Here is a 17,926-nt window from a genome sequence, read left to right as displayed (position 1 = left end):
GAAATAAGGGGTCCGATATTAATGAAAGTGTAACCAACTGTGAAAATGTTTGGGATTAAGGTTATTCATTTTAGCAAATGTGACCTTACCCTGCGAATTAAAAAACAAATGACTATTGTTTAGTAGCTATAACATGTTTTCAAACTGTTATGAAATAATTTGTATTCCAATGATCAGGATCATTATCGAGTGTTACTTCCTCGTGTAAGGAAGTCGAGAGGAGTCGAGCAGCACATTCAAGTGCACTCAATTTGGTCGAGAAACGATTTTTGGTCGTAATCCGAGGCATAAAAAAAAACTTAATTTTTTTGGTCGAAAACCGATTTGGTCGAGAACAGAGATGTTCGAAAACCGAGGTTTGACTGTATGTCATGATTATTCTGTTTTTGATCAACAAGTGGCACTGGAGGGAGTCTCCTAAAGCGTCGCACCTGTTGGTCATCATGTCATTTGTTCTTTTCTTTTAAAAGCAGTGCCTCGCCAACCACTCGGTGTCGGATCCTGTCATGGATTTTTGTTTGTATTGCTGTCACGTTTTTGTCCCTGTCATGGGTGTTTGTTTGTTTGTTTGTTAATTTGGTTTCCTGGTGTTTTCAGGATTTTGTTTGTTTTGGATTTAGTTTTTCCAGTGTTTATGTACATTTTCTTCAGTCCACCCTGCTACACCCTTTCTATGACGTCACACAGATCTTGACACAGTTGCGGCCTCCATGATGGATGGAGATTGATGGAGTATTTTGTTCCAGTGCTTCATTAGTGTTTGAAGAGATTAATAGGATGGACAACATAAAGAAATGGTAAATTTCTGTGGTGTGTTTGGTGCAACTGTACAAATGTGAGGGATAAAGTCTCACCAAATTTGAGTCACTGCAAAACGTATATATTTGTCAGGGGAAAGAGGGTGAATGTGGCTTTCATGAATCAGCACAGCTGATCTCACTCAAGCCAGACACCAGTTCTTGCATCCGTACTTGTTCTGAAAACTTTGTTTGAGTTAAATGTTAACGCTCATCACGGTAAAAATGGATGTCATCTCAATTTTGAATGTTTACATTTTAGTTCTGCACCTGGACCTGATGTTACTTTTCGGTACTCTTTTTCTTTTGCTGGTTTGATGACTCGAATGGCAGCTGACTCCCACCATGCCAGCCACTATCTAGCCAAAGTTAATGTTTTTGCTAAAGCTGCCTTGCCTTGCTAAAGCAGCCACTGCCTTGCTTCTGCGAGAAAAACAGTTATGTTAGCTTGTCTGTGGCATTTCTTGTATATTAGCATTAGGCTAGCAATTTAGGTCAGGCTAATGATAATGACAGCAATGAGGTGGAAAGCACATGATTACCGGTACACTGAATGAGCATTTTCTTACAAACAGTCAGAAGCAAGAAAATTGCCTCTCATTTGTAGAACTGCTTCCCTCTCTGCCAAACTAAACATTGACATGCAGTGTTTAGTTTGTCAGAATGGAGGCCACAATAGATACAAATGCAGGAGAAAACAAAAAACTGCCAAACTTCCTGTAGGATGTAAATAAGTGGAAACAGTACAAAGTAACAAAAGCAAAATTACTGCTCGTGCTGTAACAAAAATAATACATCATGTTGTCAGCATGATGGTGTGCTCGTGAGCAGGGCAGCTCTGAATCCCAACCTGAATGCTCCAATGTGTGCGGACTTCATTTAAAACCAAAAATGGTAACGCTTCAACATGGAGCTCATCAAATAAATTCATGAACAGAACAAATTAGGGGTGCATTGACGAATCGGCCGGGATTGGGATCGGGACTGATATCCTCAATTTAGGGGGAGCAGTGATCGTCTGATCCCTTAAAATAAAACTGATCTTCTCCAGCGATTTCATCTCCCTTCATAAAATTATGAAAAGCCAGCCATTGTTTTCTTCTGCTGCAAAATGACGAATAGGCTTTTCATTTTTACTTTACTTTCACAACCCGTTTGTGTTGTTTCCCCATAGGTATTGTTCATGATCTTGCCTGCTTGTTGATCCTGTTTTACAGTAAAACAAGATATTGAATGTGTATGCAGTTAATAAACAATATAGCCCAAATTTTGAAAAACGTGTTTTGTATTCTTTTGTGTGTTTCTATACATTTTATCGACACTTTGATCCCTTCCAATCATACTCACTCTGCAAAGGGCTTGTCCTGGAGGCTTATCCCATTAATTTGGACGATACATTCATCCTCTTGGAAAATATTCTCTATCTTGGTGCGACTGGTGTCCTCAATGTTTTTAATGTGGAGGCCCAACATCCTATGCAACACAGAGAGCAGAAAATGTCAACTCATCGGGGTGAACACACAGCGTATGATGTCATGGCGACACTTGATTCTTTCTTGCATTTCCAGTCAACATTGCCATCTGCCTTTCTGTAATGTTGTCTGATGGATGACAAGTGGCAGGAACAACGTGTTGCTGTATTTCCGTGTGCGTGCAAGTCCTCACCTTCCACTGAGAGAGGAGCAGTAGGGCATGACTTCGATACCCAGGGGCCCGCGATCCCCCAGCAAGTTGACCGTCCTTGTGAGAGCGCTGCCAATAAAATGCAGTGACAAATACTTTACATTTTCAATAGCAAATACGAGGATTATTCTACTCAAGATAATGAAAATAAAGTCTGCTTTTGATCCGAAAGAGACTTCTGCCTGCGTGTCTGGTGCAGAACAAAATGTTTTCCAAATCTTTGTCCAAAAGCTGTGCTGTAGGCAAGCCAGAGTGGAGGAATGAACATTCTGTGTATTGTTTGCTTTCGCACACAATACAGGGAGTAAGTGTCATGTTTGGGGGCATGGCGCACAAGTCTGTAGACTAGCTTGAACCGTGACACTCTCCTCTGTAATTATCACCGACCACTCACCAATTAACCCGAGCAGGGCCACATTCCGTGGACGACAGCCAAATAAACACAAAACGTACATTTGAATTGGAAATTTTGTATCCTGAGAAAAACAAAAATCATTTGGCACACAATGACTTAACAGGCACACCACATTGGAGAGCACAGTTACATTATACTTAAACAGTGCTCCCAGCTTCCCTCCTGTGCACTCAAAAGGGGCATATCTAGTACAAGCTTATTACAGGGGCTCATTCATGTATCCTTTTGGCCTTCCACATTAGGCTGTGTGGAGCACTTCATCGCAGTTGGGCACCTGGAGGAGGCATCGATCAGAGTGTCAACATTGGAGCTGGAATTGTGGGAAATTTAAAATGCTACACCAATGTCATATCAATGCAAAAAAAAAGGCGGGGGGGGGAAGCTAGATCACAGCAGTTGCCTTCCTGCCAACAAGAATGATAAAAACCCTCAGTGAAGCACAAACCCAAGTGTCTCAAGAAGATGTCTCACTCCATGCAAAAACACTCATTTCAGTAGAACAATGCAACATTCAGTGTCGACCGTTGGTAATGTTGTCGGTCAACGTTTTATTTATTAAATTAATATTTTAAGATCTTTATTTGATCAGTTTCTACTCTTCACTTAAAATTAAGTTCATGATTTCTACCTTAGGCCAGATCTGGACAAAGATCCCAAAAGAGGGCACTTTATGATGCCAATTATTTTTACATGCAAAAATTATTGATAATTAAGTTCATTCTTTCTTTTTTTTTGTTTTGTTCTAATTATATGGGAATAGTGTGCCACGGCGCTCGACTGGTTTGCACGTCTGCCTCCCAGTGCTGATGTCTGGGGTTCAATTCCAGGCCTTCCAGTGTAGAGTTTGTATGTTCTCCCGTGGCTGCGTGGGATTTCTCCAGGTACTCTGGTTTCCTCCCATATTCCATGGCAGGTTTGTTGAACATTCTAAATCGTTCCTCGGTGTGATTGTGAGTGCAAATGGTTGTTTGTCTATGCGTGCCCTGCGATTGGCTGGCAACCAGTTCAGGGTGTACGCTCCAGCAAGCCAGCGACCCTCATAAGGACAACTGGATTAGAAAATAGATTAATTGATAAATGCATGGTTGTAGGGATAACACTACAAATTTGTTTCATACATCAGCCAACGATGGCACTGCACTCTGTCTTGAGCCTTATTTTGGGGGGGTCGGGGGGGGGGGGGGGTCTGGTCTTATTGCTGGTTGTGGCGTAAAGTAGCACTGAACTTGTCTCGGCAGCCTACTTCCTACACGTAGGTGATGGAACTGCATCGCGGCAACGTGAAGGTGGGTGTCCAGCCCACCGCAAAGCTTTTTGGGACAGTCTCCATGATTTCGAAAAATGGATGAATCTGTGATTCGCAATCTTGCTATTCAATGTGTCAAGTAAATGAGGCGCAAAATGTTCATGCTGATTCATAAACTTTCCAGCCTTAATTGAATAGTGCGTTAAAACCATGTTGTACCTACTTAGATACTTGCAAAATGGTGTATACTGGTGATAAATATTCGTATTGACAGTAAATGACAGTTTTAATATAACCACATTACAAATGACCGAACCAAAACATCCACATATAGTGGTGATAAGTATGCAGATCAGTATGCGCTCATGTGCTGGGCTATGAATGGTGTCAAGTCTCACAGTAGTACAGGTACCAGTAAACCCACACATACACGCACACCCACACACTTCAGTTATTTATATTAATATATATTTGTGGTAATAATCTCATCAGACAAATCCACAGCTTGTTAGTGCGACACGTTAACATGCACAATAGGTCACCCATTTCAGCCTCCCACTGACACAAACAAACAATGTCAATAAGTGAGAGGAGAAAGGAGGGGTGCTTTAGGATGAATAGAAAGAGCAACAAGGAGTGAGACAGATGGAGCTCCCACTCATGGGTGACTTCCCCTATCAACGGGGACCGAGTGCCTAAGAACCTAGCAGGCGGATCTTGCTGAAACGCAGCGTCTTCCACCACTACCCATCTGTTACCATGACAAACTATCTGTGCGAGCCGGGCCCCCACTCCGTCATGATGCTGTCAAGATATCACTGTACTGTAAAATGGTGAAACAGTACCCTCATCATACTCCCCCCACTCGCCGAGCCAATTTGCGTCTAGGCCAACTGTGAGCGACAGTAGGTGTTGTGAAAATAATCCTGACTCCTTTCAGCGATGTGTTGGCTGCAGTCACATGTTGACAGATATTGATTACCTATCATCATGACATGGGACTGGGAGGTCCCAGTAAACACATTCATGATAGGAACTATAAAACAGTTTTCATTCATGATGAACTGCGGCACATCAAAGCACAGTTTGTGGTATCTGTGCATTGAAATAAGGTGGAAAAACATTGATGAAGGTCAGCAATGTCAGTTAAAATAAATAAATAAACACACACATCCACTTTTTGTCCAGTCATGTACCATTAATCTGTTTTTGCTATCTGGGTGTAATATTTGTGATGGTTTACAGAGGGGCATCATTTAAAAGCACATGACCTACACACAAGCTTACCTAAATGTAATCTGGTTCATCTTGGTGAGATTTTTGGGACCTCCCTTCAGCGCATGGTTGATTTCCTGTAAAGATAAAAAGGACAAATTCGTTTAGTGCCAGCCGAATAAAACATCACGAGCCATATAAACACAGCCAAATAAGATTACGACTAACTTCTTACAGGAAGCAGAAGATACTGCAGAAAGCGAACCACTCTCAATTAGTGCAGTTAGCGAGCACTGTCATCATCAATCACCTTCGCAAATGCTGTAGCGCCGGACGCTGAGCTTCACCAGGCGATGCTTTCATTCCCTCGCTACCTTTGTGTTAACGTCTTTCTAGCGGTCCCACCCCCATGCAGCATCACAGTCTCGTGTCAGGCAAGGATCTACTTCTCAAGCCTGCAAAGTCAACAAGCCTTGAGCAAAAGGACGAGGAGTGAGTCGCGCAAAGAAGTTAAGGGTAGCTGCAGTCTCCACTGTTGCCAGACTCATAGGGCACATTCTGGAAAAACGCACCGAAATCTTTTAAGACAACGGGGTCACAATTAGGTCCTTCTGCCTCGTCACGTTCATTTTGTCACTAGGACTGATGGCTAAAAGAGTTCCCTCCCACCAACTGGCTCACTTCATACCCCCCACCACCATAACAAACCTTGCTGCACTCCACCCATCCCCTGACAAAAACCACACAACCAACAAGTCTCCAAACGTCACTCTGTCACAGTAATTCCAAGCTCCATTACTATTATCCCAACAAAGTATTACCCTCTTCTAAATGGAGACAACCAAAAGAGAGAGAAATCGCTGGACATGTATGCATATGTCGCCTAAACAAACAGTGACCTACTTATGCGGGCATTGAGAGATTATCTCACAATGGAGTGTATATTAGGACTTAGGGGGGGGTTGCAGGAGGTTGAGCCAGAGGCGCTATTGTTGCTGAGCATCTTTCCGTGATCTAACGCAAGATGGGCGGCTGTCGAGCACCGAACAACACATGCTTCTGGAAAACAGTGCAGGTGATCACTTGATGTGGACTTGCACATGCTCATACTTGTACAAATTCAGATGCCTGTGATATTAAATGAATCGTCCATATTTGGTGAAAAATTCATACTGGAACTCTGCACAACACGCACAAACATGAAAGGTTCAAGCCGCAGTGCCCAGTGTGACGGTCATCCTCTGATGTAGAGCAAATCTACTTGGACATAAAATCAACATTGTGATTCTGAACCTCACTCAGTCATATTCCTACATTCAAATCATGCAAAATCACAATCGCACGTGCTAGTACGTTAGTTATGTGATTTGTTGCGTGCGTGTGCGAGTTTCACAGCAGTATGCAAACTTACAAAATGAGACGTGTGTGTGTGTGTGTGTGTGTCTGTGTGCATGCGTGCGTGTGTCAGCAAGATGAGTAATGTGTGCACATCTTTTGTGTACAGTGGTTTCACGGCACCTGTCAGGCATCTGAGAAAGTGTGTCTGTTGTGCACACGCATACTTCAAAACCACTCTTGAGCCCTTTCGATACATCCATCACATCAACAGGCTGCCATGTTGTGTTTCCCAAGAAAACACACGTTCAAGGCACGACCATGCATGCTGCCGTACGCACACAGGTATTGACATAACTCGTCAATACCTGCTTCTTCTATTTTTTTTTTTACATCCCAAGGAACATTAACACCAGACATTTAACGTATCATGTCCAACTCCCTGCTGTGTTAACACCACACCTCAGGGTGATCAAAGCTGTTGGCCCTGCAGTTTAAGAGAAGATGAATACCCAATGCTGTCAACAGAGCACAGTATATAAGCCTCATTCACAGTTTCAAGAAAAAAAGAAAATGATGCATGAGTTGCATATGAGTCACACTTATTAGACGTACAAACAAAAGCGCGTGCTGCCCCATATGGTGTGCACGTCTTTGCTTCACTGTGGTAGTAGTGTGACAAATGTAGAGTTGATCGATGATGTCAGGAAGATGAAGATTAAGCTAAATTCCAGCAGGAACTAAGAGTTTCCACAAAGCATTGGGCTCGGCTTGGGAATCTCACGACCAAAGCCAGAATACCGGTGAGCAGTAATTGACCTGAGCCCTTAGCCACTGTGATGTCATTTTCAGTCGACAGCAATTGGCAAAATGACCGCCCCCGGAGACAGATAAAAGCTGGTGGATTTGGCTGCTTAATGTATATGCTACAAATGCAACATTAATCAGAATGCCACGTTTAGATTCGTGGACAAGCGTTGAACATATAGGATTTTTTTTTTTTACTTGACTTTGCACCGCATCAGAGTATGTTCGAACAATACTTTGCAGGAGCACTGTCTTGCACTAAATTGTCGTTGCTGATCAAATTTGGCTTTGTGCTCGTTAAAGCTTCTCCAGCTAATTTAGCTTAGCCTAGCTTGCTCGATTAACCCAACACTAAGCAGTGACCGAGTGTGAGTGTAGGGTGGGGTGGGGTGGTTATTGTGAGAAGTGTGAACTGTGAAGCGATTCTAATCATACCATATATTGAATTTCAGCCCATGTTGTTAAGTCATCAGTCTGTCTGAAGCAGGTAAGTTTCTTACAAAAATGTGTAAAAATAATCTCACGTGTGTACAAATAACACATTTATGAGTCATTTTAAAACACTCTTGGTCAATAATACGCAATCACACATAATTGTACATTAGTCAGGTCAAAGGCCTTAAATGCTGAATAGTAGACTGTACGTCACGTATTCAGGCGCAGGGGCAGATCTGATGGGAATGCCAATGTGAATATGTCGTGTGCAGATTTGATTGAATGAGTTAATCTTACAATCAAGGATCATGAATAACATTAAACATAAACAAGAAACACCTGGGACTGGGAAAGGGTCCACAAACAGGGTGCATTCTTGTTTAAACCAGAGGGTAAAAAAAAAACAAACATTAAAAAAGCAGAGGGGGAAAGGCACTCTGGCCAATTTTCAAAAGGTTCCGCAGTTTTTCCAAATACTTTTTTTTGGGAGGGGGGGTCGTATACTTGAGATGTCAACCTTCTTTTATTGCAAAATTCATGAATTCTGTTGCCTTTTACAGCAAGAACCTGACTCAGATGTTTCGGATTGCCTTTGACAAGTTTCTTACAATATTCTTGAGGAATGCGGACCCATTCCCCCCCTAATAAAAATGGATTCTGTTAAAATGTGTTTCTAACCCAAACCCACCTGGAAAGCTCTGTCCACAGGTTTACTTTTGGATTTTAGTCAGGGCTTTGGAGGGGCCACTCCAGAAACATTTACTTCGTTCTTCCGAACCATTTGGTGACTACTTTTGACAAATGCTTAGGATCATTATCTTGTAGGAATACTGAATCGCACCCAAGCTTCAGAGATTTAGCTGAGGATTTGGCATTGCCATCCAGAATCTTGAAATAATATTCTTTTTCATGATCACATCAATATTCTGGACTTTTTTTGTGCCTGATGCAGCAAAAGAACCCCAAAACATGACAGTGCGGTAATCTTCAGGTTGAAGTAGTCGCCTTGTTCTCGCCAGAGATACTTCTGGTCTTTGCGACCAAAGAGTAGGGCTTTGTATCGATTTCCAAAATCGAATCAATTTGATTCACAAGGGCTGTAATCGAATTTCGATTCACTGTGATAGATTTAGTTAAGGATTTTCTCAGAAGAAGCAAGCAAAAGCAGCATGTCGTGGAAACTTCTTGTTCTAACTTGATGCACTCGTAAAAATTAATATTCACATGAAGACATGAACCCAGTGCAGTCATATTCACCATCTGGGTTTCCAAGTACAAGCCAGGCAGAAAAATTGAAGTAGCAAAAACACACAGTACAATCACATTCACACCCCTGTGCCTCACAGAGTTTTTCTCTCTCTTTCTCATATAATACATTTACCGTATTGGCCCGAATATAAGACGGCCCTGATTATAAGACGACCCCCTCTTTTTCAAAACTCAAGTTTGAAAAAAGACCAAATACATTTTTCTACAGAAAATAATTACAGTACATCTGAAACAAATGATTACAACAATATATTTGAGAGAAAGAGCATGTTATGTTGCCTCATTCAAATCTTAATATCTGAACATTTAAATATGTAAACTAAAGTGCAATCACATTCGTAAATGATTGGCTTCTGGTTTTTTAAATGTAAATTACATCATAATTACACTCTGGAGGAGGTGGGCAACAGAAGGATGCTAACTAAGCTAAAAGCTATGATGGCCAGTCCCTCCCACGCCCTCCAGCCCGCCCTGACAGCACTTGGTAGCTCCTTTAGCCAGAGACTGTTACACCCGCACTGCAAGAAGGAGAGATACCGACGCTTGTTCCTACCGACTGCTGTCAGGCTGCTGAATAAAAATAACAATAATAATGATAATAATAATTAAATGATGTGAAAGACAATTGTAAATAGCACTGCGATTTATCCATTTTGTGTTTATATTGCACTTAATTGAACGGTGTTTGTTGTTTTTTTTTCTTCTTTCTTCTTTCTACCTACAATCTTGCTGCTGGAGGCTGTAAATTTCCCCAGTGTGGGACAAATGAAGGATATCTTATCTTATCTTATCTCATCTTATCTTATAACTTCTCCTCCGCTGCCGGTTAACCTGGCCAATATTTGACCCACTTTTCTCCAGATTGTCGCTACGTTTCTCCATTTTCTGTTATCTCTTCTATTATTTTCTTCTCTTTTCTTTCTTACCGCTATATTATTTTTCTTCTTCGTGCTACCGCTATTTTTATTTTTATTCTTTGTGACAGGGGTTCACTTTGGCCTGGGGAGTCAAGTTCAGCATTCGATTCAATGATATCTGGCACCATCTAGCGTCATGAATGGGTATAATGTCTAGGCCCCGAGTATAAGACGGCCCCCACTTTTTCAGTCTTATTTCAATGCAAAAAACTTTCTCGTCTTATATTCAGGCCAATACATTATTTAACTTATACTTTTCGGTAAACAATTTAGTGCTTCAACGCTGACTTGTATTCATTTTTTTTAGTATGACTTTATAAATGTTCATTGTTTCGCTTATTTTTCGTATTTTTGCAGCGTCATAATCATCTTGCACGTTGGCTGCTCCGTTTTGCTCCACAGCGCGCCATTTGCTTTGACTGTGTATGGAATCACTTCGTACGAATGGTTGAATAAGGGTCCAGTGTAAACGTAGCATCAGTCATCCAAATGATTAAATCTGTCGCCATTGGCCCAGCTGTATGAGGGATGGCATCAGGGCTGGCTCACTTGCAGCATCGCCCTCGTAAGACCTGTTTGAACCTGGACCAGAAAAAAGTGGTTCAAAATATGTGCTTTTATTTTTGATCCACGGGATTTGTTTATTTATTTATTTATGGGTGGGACTTCCAAACCTGTCACTAAAACACATGGGGATAGGAAAACAGGAATAAATATGTCTTTTGAATCATCGGAAATGATCCACTGCACTCGGGCACAGGTGAGCGAATTGTTGTTGCATTTATTTTCCGTAATGCTAAGTCATTGCTGAGTCTGTTATCTCGGTAGCATGTTTTATTTACACACACACACACACACGCACGCACACACACACACACACGCACACACACACACGCACACACACGCACACACACGCACACACACGCACACACACGCACACACACACACACACACACGCACACACTTTGATGGCTAACTGATAAATGGCAGCTTCTTTGAAAAAGATGGAGTGCACTTTATTTCAAAGTGCAGCCCGAAGCACAGTGCTGGTCCTGGGTGAACGCTTCTTGGTCTTCGTCCTCAAAGAGGGCATGCCTCAAACAGCATAATGGCAAATGGGACGTCCTTCCGTCTCACTTATTTACTTTCTTTTATTTGTCCAAGGCACTTTCATTTAATACGGAAAATGTTCTTACATCCTTTTCAAAAACAAATGAATTCAGTGAAATTCAAAACGAGCAAACAGATGTCATCGTGACGCAACCCTCACCATTTTGGAGGCTTCATTGGTTCGATCATAACGTGTTGATGTCGTGCTCATCTCAACGGGTGGAGCCAATACTGAGTCACTGCTGCTCCTCACCAAAAGGGGCGTGCCTGCGACAAAGAGGGATGTTTAGTTTCTTCAACACTTTTTTTCCAGAAAGTCGTACAGTTCAAAATGATAGGGTCACTTCTACGTGTGACTTATCACAATAGTGGGCACAGCAAACACACAATGTTAGTTGCATATATTGGAGAAGGGGGCTGCTGAAGCGGATGGGAATTTTGTGTTGCTCAGGGACACCACCACTGCTTGTCCAGTGAACGTTGGGAGTGGATGGTCTTGGACTGGGGTCTCCAGGGTGGCAGGTAAACCACTTGGCCACAACCGTCAAGTTACAACCTTAATTTTTGCTGAACTCATCAATGCGCGACAGTGTGTCACGCTGTTATGATGTCAGATTATTTACACAGTGAACAGCAGCTATTGCCATCTTGCAAGCACTCACAGCGGTGCAAATAGAAGCCAGATTACAGTTTATGGTTCCAAACAGTCCCACGGTGAGCTGAAAAGAACTGCACCGCGAGGACAAAACCTTGCTGTTGAAATCCAGACTCATAACACAGGTTTTTATAGAAATGGATGCAATAACATGATGTGAGCAATTATTTATGGCTGTGTCACAACCCTGGCGTGTCCAAAAAAACATCCCCCCCATCCTTCTAACAATCATTTAAAAGCTTTCACGGTACCCACACAAACAGAACTGCAGTCACACAAACGCATATCCCGCTTCCCACTGCCCAAAGCAGCAGACGGAGGGAGTGCTGGCACGGGCAGGTTCGAACCCATCAAGAAACAATTCAAAACTTGTGTTGCCTTGGGCTTTTATTATCCAGCCTAAAGGGAGCCGGTGTGATATAAAATCCTCTGTCGGGGGCTGGTCACACTGAAGCCAACAGAGAAAAAAGATTGGAGCGCGTGCTGGATAAATGAGAGTAATGCACTGAGGGATTGTGACGGAGAAGGGAAGGAGAAGAGTGAGAAAACGAGGGAATGCGAGCAAAATCCTCCGATTTCCTGTAATCAATCTCTCTTTAGGGAGCAATGACAGGGTCCTGATCCAACGTGGGAAGAATAGAGTGTCAAGGAGGAAAACAAGGAATGGAAAGGCAGGAATGTGTGTGTGTGTGTGTGTGTGTGTGTGTGTGTATGTGTATGTGTGTGTGTGGCTGAAAACAATTGTCACAAATATCCTTTCAAACAGCTTCCATATGTATCACTTCTTCAGGGAGGTGTTGAAGTTTGTTGAGCAATTTAAATTAAGACTTTGGAAATTATTTCCCACATTTCAGATTGCAGATGCCAGTTTCACCAACCATCCTTTTTTCTCTCTCCTACAGTGACACATGAAACAAACGCTACCTTAAACCCTAAAACCGAGGGCAAGTTTTCCGAAAATGCCTGTGCTATACAATGACAATCAAGGCGATTCTGATTCTGGGAAGGTGCACCCAAAGTCAATGTTTAGCTATTCTCGAACCATTTGGAGTATCAGCATAGTTTTGGTCACACAAAGGGCAGAGGAAAGCCGTTGTAGTGGATGTAGCGGTCCCAAATGATGGAAACATCAGAAAGAAGGAACACGAGAAACTCGATAAAAAAAACCAAGGGCTCAGAGAAGAGCTGGAGGTGTGGTGGTCGGAGCACTCGGGGCAGTGACCCCCAAACTAGATGAGTGTTTGCAACAGATCCCGGGAACAACATCGGACATCTCAGTCCAGAAATGTGCAGTGCTGGGAACAGCAAGGATACTGCGCAGAACCCTCAAGCTTCCTGGCCTCTGGTAGAGGACCCGAGCTGAATGAGGGACGGACACCACCCGAGGGAGGGCGAGACGAGGAGATTATATATATATATATTAAAAAAAAAAAAATCCTCATCTCACCCCTCGGGTGGTGTCCGTCCCTCATTCAGCTCGGGTCCTCTACCAGAGGCCAGGAAGCTTGAGGGTTCTGCGCAGTATCCTTGCTGTTCCCAGCACTGCACATTTCTGGACTGAGATGTCCGATGTTGTTCCACGGATCTGTTGCAACCACTCATCTAGTTTGGGGGTCACTGCCCCGAGTGCTCCGACCACCACAGGCACGACTGTCACCTTTACCTTCCAGGCTCTCTCCAGCTCCTCTCTGAGCCCTTGGTATTTCTCGAGTTTCTCATGTTCCTTCTTCCTGATGTTTCCATCACTTGGGACCGCTACATCCACTACAACGGCATTCCTCTGCCCTTTATCTATGATCACGATATCTGGTTGGTTCGCCATTACCATCTTGTCAGTCTGGATCTGGAAGTCCCACAGGATCTTCGCTCTGTCATTCTCCACCACCTTCGGAGGTGTTTCCCATTTTGACCTTGGGGTTTCCAGTCCATACTCCGCACAGATGTTTCGGTAGACTATGCCAGCCACCTGGTTATGGCGTTCCATGTAGGCTTTCCCCGCCAGCATCTTACACCCTGCAGTTATGTGTTGGATCGTCTCAGGTGCCTCTTTGCACAACCTACACCTTGGGTCTTGTCTGGTGTGGTATATCTGGGCCTCGATGGCTCTGGTGCTCAAGGCCTGCTCCTGAGCAGCCAGGATGAGTGCCTCTGTGCTGTCCTTCAGGCCAGCCCTCTCTAACCACTGATAGGACTTCTTGAGATCAGCCACTTCAGTTATGGTCCGGTGGTACATCCCGTGTAGGGGCTTGTCCTCCCATGATGGTCCCTCTTCCAGCGCCTCATCTTCTGTTCCCCATTGTCTGAGACATTCTCTGAGTACGTCATCCGTTGGAGCCTTCTCCTTGATGTATTCATGGAGCTTGGATGTTTCATCTTGGACAGTGGCTCTCACACTCACTAGTCCCCGGCCTCCATCCTTTCGGCTTGCGTACAGTCTCAGGGTGCTGGATTTGGGATGGAACCCTCCATGCATGGTTAGGAGCTTTCGGGTCTTAACATCCGTGGTCTGAATCTCTTCCTTTGGCCACCTTATTATTCCTGCAGGGTATCTGATCACTGGCAGGGCATAGCTGTTTATTGCCCGGGTCTTATTCTTGCCATTGAGCTGGCTTCTTAGGACTTGCCTCACTCGCTGGAGGTATTTGGCCGTAGCCGCTTTCCTTGTTGCCAGTTCGAGGTTGCCATTGGCTTGTGGTATACCAAGGTACTTGTAGCTGTCCTCAATGTCTGCTGTTGTTCCTTCAGGGAGTGAGACCCCTTCAGTGCGGACTACCCTTCCTCTCTTAGTCACCATCCGACTACATTTCTCAAGCCCGAATGACATCCCGATGTCGCTGCTGTAGATCATGGTTGTGTGGATCAGGGAATCTATGTCCCTTTCGCTCTTAGCATACAGCTTTATGTCATCCATGTAGAGGAGGTGACTGATTGTAGCTCCATTTCTGAGGCGGTATCCATAGCCTGTCTTGGTGATTACTTGGCTTAGGGGGTTCAGTCCTATGCAGAACAGCAGTGGGGAGAGTGCATCACCTTGGTATATGCCACATTTGATGGACACTTGGGTAAGTGGCTTGCCATTGGCTTCAAGTGTGGTTTTCCACATCCTCATCGAGTTCGCAACGAAGGCTCTTAGGGTCCTGTTCACCTTATACAACTCCAAGCATTCAGTGATCCATGTATGTGGCATCGAGTCATAGCCTTTCTTGTAATCAATCCAAGCTGTGCACAGGTTGGTACGTCGGGACCTGCAGTCTTGTGCGACTGTTCTGTCAACCAGGAGCTGATGTTTGGGTCCTCTGGTATCTCTACCAATGCCCTTCTGTGCTTCGTTCATGTATTGATCCATGTGTCCACTTATCTTAGCCGCAATGATGCCTGACATGAGCTTCCATGTTGTGGAGAGACAGGTTATTGGCCGATAGTTGGATGGGGCTGCACCCTTCGAGGGATCCTTCATGATCAGGATCGTTCGCCCTTCGGTTAGCCATTCTGGGTGAGTCCCATCCCTCAGCAGCTGGTTCATTTGTACTGCTAGGCGCTCATGGAGTGCTGTGAGTTTCTTTAGCCAGTAAGTGTGGACCATGTCCGGGCCTGGTGCTGTCCAGTTCTTCATATTTGAGACTCTTTCCTGTATGTCTGCCACTGTTATGGTAACCGGGTTCTGTTCAGGGAGGTTGCTGTGTTCCTCTCTCAGGGTCACCAGCCATTGTGCACTGCTGTTATGTGCAACCTCCTTCTCCCATATGCCTTTCCAGTACCTTTCAGTTTCCAGTCTTGGTGGGTCAGCTCTGTTGTTAGGACCCTGCCACTGAGCGTACACTTTCGCAGGTTGTGTTGCGAACAGCCTGTTTATTCGTCTGGCCTCATTCTCTTTCGTGTACCGCTTTAGGCGACTGGACAAGGCTTGGAGCCTTTGTTTGGCAGTTTCGAGTGCTTCAGATATGGTCATCTGGATGTACCTCTCGGGTATCGGCCTTTTCATCACACCTCTCTGGGCCTCCGTCAATTGACTCACATCTTTCCGGGCCGCCTTGATCTTAGCCTCCAACCGTCTTTTCCATGGTGGGTAACGTATCTCATGGCTTCCATGGTTGCTCTTATAGCCCAGAGTCTCCAGGATCACTGATGCTGAAGCGTATATCAGCTCATTGGTTTCTGTGATCGTTACGGTAGGGATCGCCCTCAGTGCTGCATTCACACTTTCTATGAGACTTTCAGATGGTACTTCAAATAGCCGTTGTAATCGGTTTCTAGGTTGCCCAGCTTTCATTCTCGCCATGATCTTAGCTTTCAGGTCAGTTGCTGCCTCGCTCAGCATTTCATTCATTGGGGCTGGCCACCCAATCTCATCATCTGCATTCATTGGGGCTTGCCTCCCAATCTCTTGTATGACCTCCTCCTCTGATCTGGCAGCCTGGGGCCCTTCACCATGGAACCTGCGTTGTACCTCATCAATCTCAAGATGTGACAGCAGTTGCCGTTTGTGGATGTTGGAACACTGAGCTACTAGTTGTTTCGCGGTCAACCGTGACTGTGGGTTTCGAAGTAACCGTTTAGCCCACATTCTCTGCATGTAACCCCTCTGACTAGGGTTGCTTGAGTAGTAGCATTCCAACAGAGCCATGTTATCGCATCTCGCCCATCTCCGCTTTGTTCCAGTAGCCCATTTTTCATCAAGGTGCTCTGGTTCCCCAGCACCTGACGCAGACCTTGTTTGGCCGGGCGACGTCTGAGCCGGCATGTCATTCGTTTTATTGTCTCTCATCATTGTATGAGGTAGGCATTAGCGTGAAGGATCTTGCCCAAGGACCCACACTGGATGGTGTTATGTGCTCATTTTTGCCCCAAGCGGGATTCGAACCACCGTCTCCCGTATGCCAAACCGATGCCTTACCAACTGAGCTATCCAGTTGGTATATATATATATATATATATATATATATATTTTATATTTCTTGAATTTTATCCTCATCTCCCCCATTCACCTCGGTTTTCGAAGGTCTCTGTTCTTGACCAAATTTATTTTCGACCAGAAGATTGAGTTTTTTACGCCTTGGATTACGACCGAAAATCAGTTCTCGACCAAATTGAGCGCACTTGAATGCGCCATTCGACTCCTCTCGATTTCCTTACACGAGGAAGTGACGCTTCCTCGGTTAGGCGAAGAAGTGAAGTGAGTGAAAAAAGAGGAAAATAGTGCACAAAACTATTGAATTTAAGAAAGATTTGATAGTGAAATATGAATCAGGTGTGCATGTGTCTGTTTCGGCATGCCGAAATCAGCAGCATTCTAAAAAAAAAAGAAAGACCATCATTAAGTCAGTGATGTGGCTAAAGGATCGCATGTGTTTAGCAAACAAAGGCCACATATATTCAAGGAACTGGAGAAACGCTTGCTTATCAGAATCAGAATCAGAATCATCTTTATTGGCCAAGAATGTGGAACACACAAGGAATTTGTCTCTGGTATAACACGCTGCATTAGTATCAAAATAAACAAGGACATGACAAATAAGTATGGAAAAATAAGTATGGAAGGACATTTCGTAATGTAAGTGAACCGTAACGCGGTGGTACCACCCAGTGACAACTGTGAGACAATGTGCAAAATATCAAGCAGAGCTAAAGTGATCAGTGGTAGAATACAATACTATAACTGTACAGAGAAAAACCACCTTATTTATTTGTTATTATTTTCATAAATGAGAAACAGCTAGCAGGGGACACTCTGCGCCAAGGTACGATTTGTGGCAAAACAAGACAATTGCATGGAGATTTGATTAAAAAAAGGATCCTAGCATTGCTCCTGAAATGTTTGATTTTAAAGCAAGCAGGGGATAGTTTGAAACGTTGAGGAAAAGAAGCGATTCGGCATGGGGAGACAGCCAGTTCAGACAAGGAAGCTGCCAAAAGTTTTAAAGTTGAATTAGAAAATCTCAGAGGCCGAGGAATATCTTCCTCAGCTAACTCTTAATATGGACGAGACTGGACTTGTGTGGATAAAGCGGTTCAGAAAATGGATGGAGGGATGTTACCTCATAC

General features: G+C 43.9%; 1 protein-coding gene across 3 annotated transcripts in view; it reads right to left on the bottom strand.

Moving 5' to 3' along the window:
• Nucleotides 1–17,926, bottom strand: part of pard3ba (par-3 family cell polarity regulator beta a) — a 144,607-nt gene that overhangs the window by 92,624 nt on the left and 34,057 nt on the right. For all 3 annotated transcript variants that reach the window (XM_052058705.1, XM_052058704.1, XM_052058706.1), the window contains exons 4-7: nucleotides 11,390–11,496; nucleotides 5,429–5,493; nucleotides 2,463–2,549; nucleotides 2,145–2,270 (exon numbers count right to left, since the gene is read on the bottom strand). In XM_052058705.1, coding sequence (XP_051914665.1) covers nucleotides 2,145–2,270; nucleotides 2,463–2,549; nucleotides 5,429–5,493; nucleotides 11,390–11,496 — 385 coding nt within the window. The remainder of the gene's footprint in view (nucleotides 1–2,144; nucleotides 2,271–2,462; nucleotides 2,550–5,428; nucleotides 5,494–11,389; nucleotides 11,497–17,926) is intronic.

Source organism: Hippocampus zosterae, chromosome 2 (genome assembly GCF_025434085.1).
Source record: "Hippocampus zosterae strain Florida chromosome 2, ASM2543408v3, whole genome shotgun sequence".
NCBI lineage: Eukaryota > Metazoa > Chordata > Actinopteri > Syngnathiformes > Syngnathidae > Hippocampus > Hippocampus zosterae.
The sequence above is the reverse complement of the archived record's forward strand: the minus strand, read 5'-3'. Positions and strand labels throughout refer to the sequence as shown.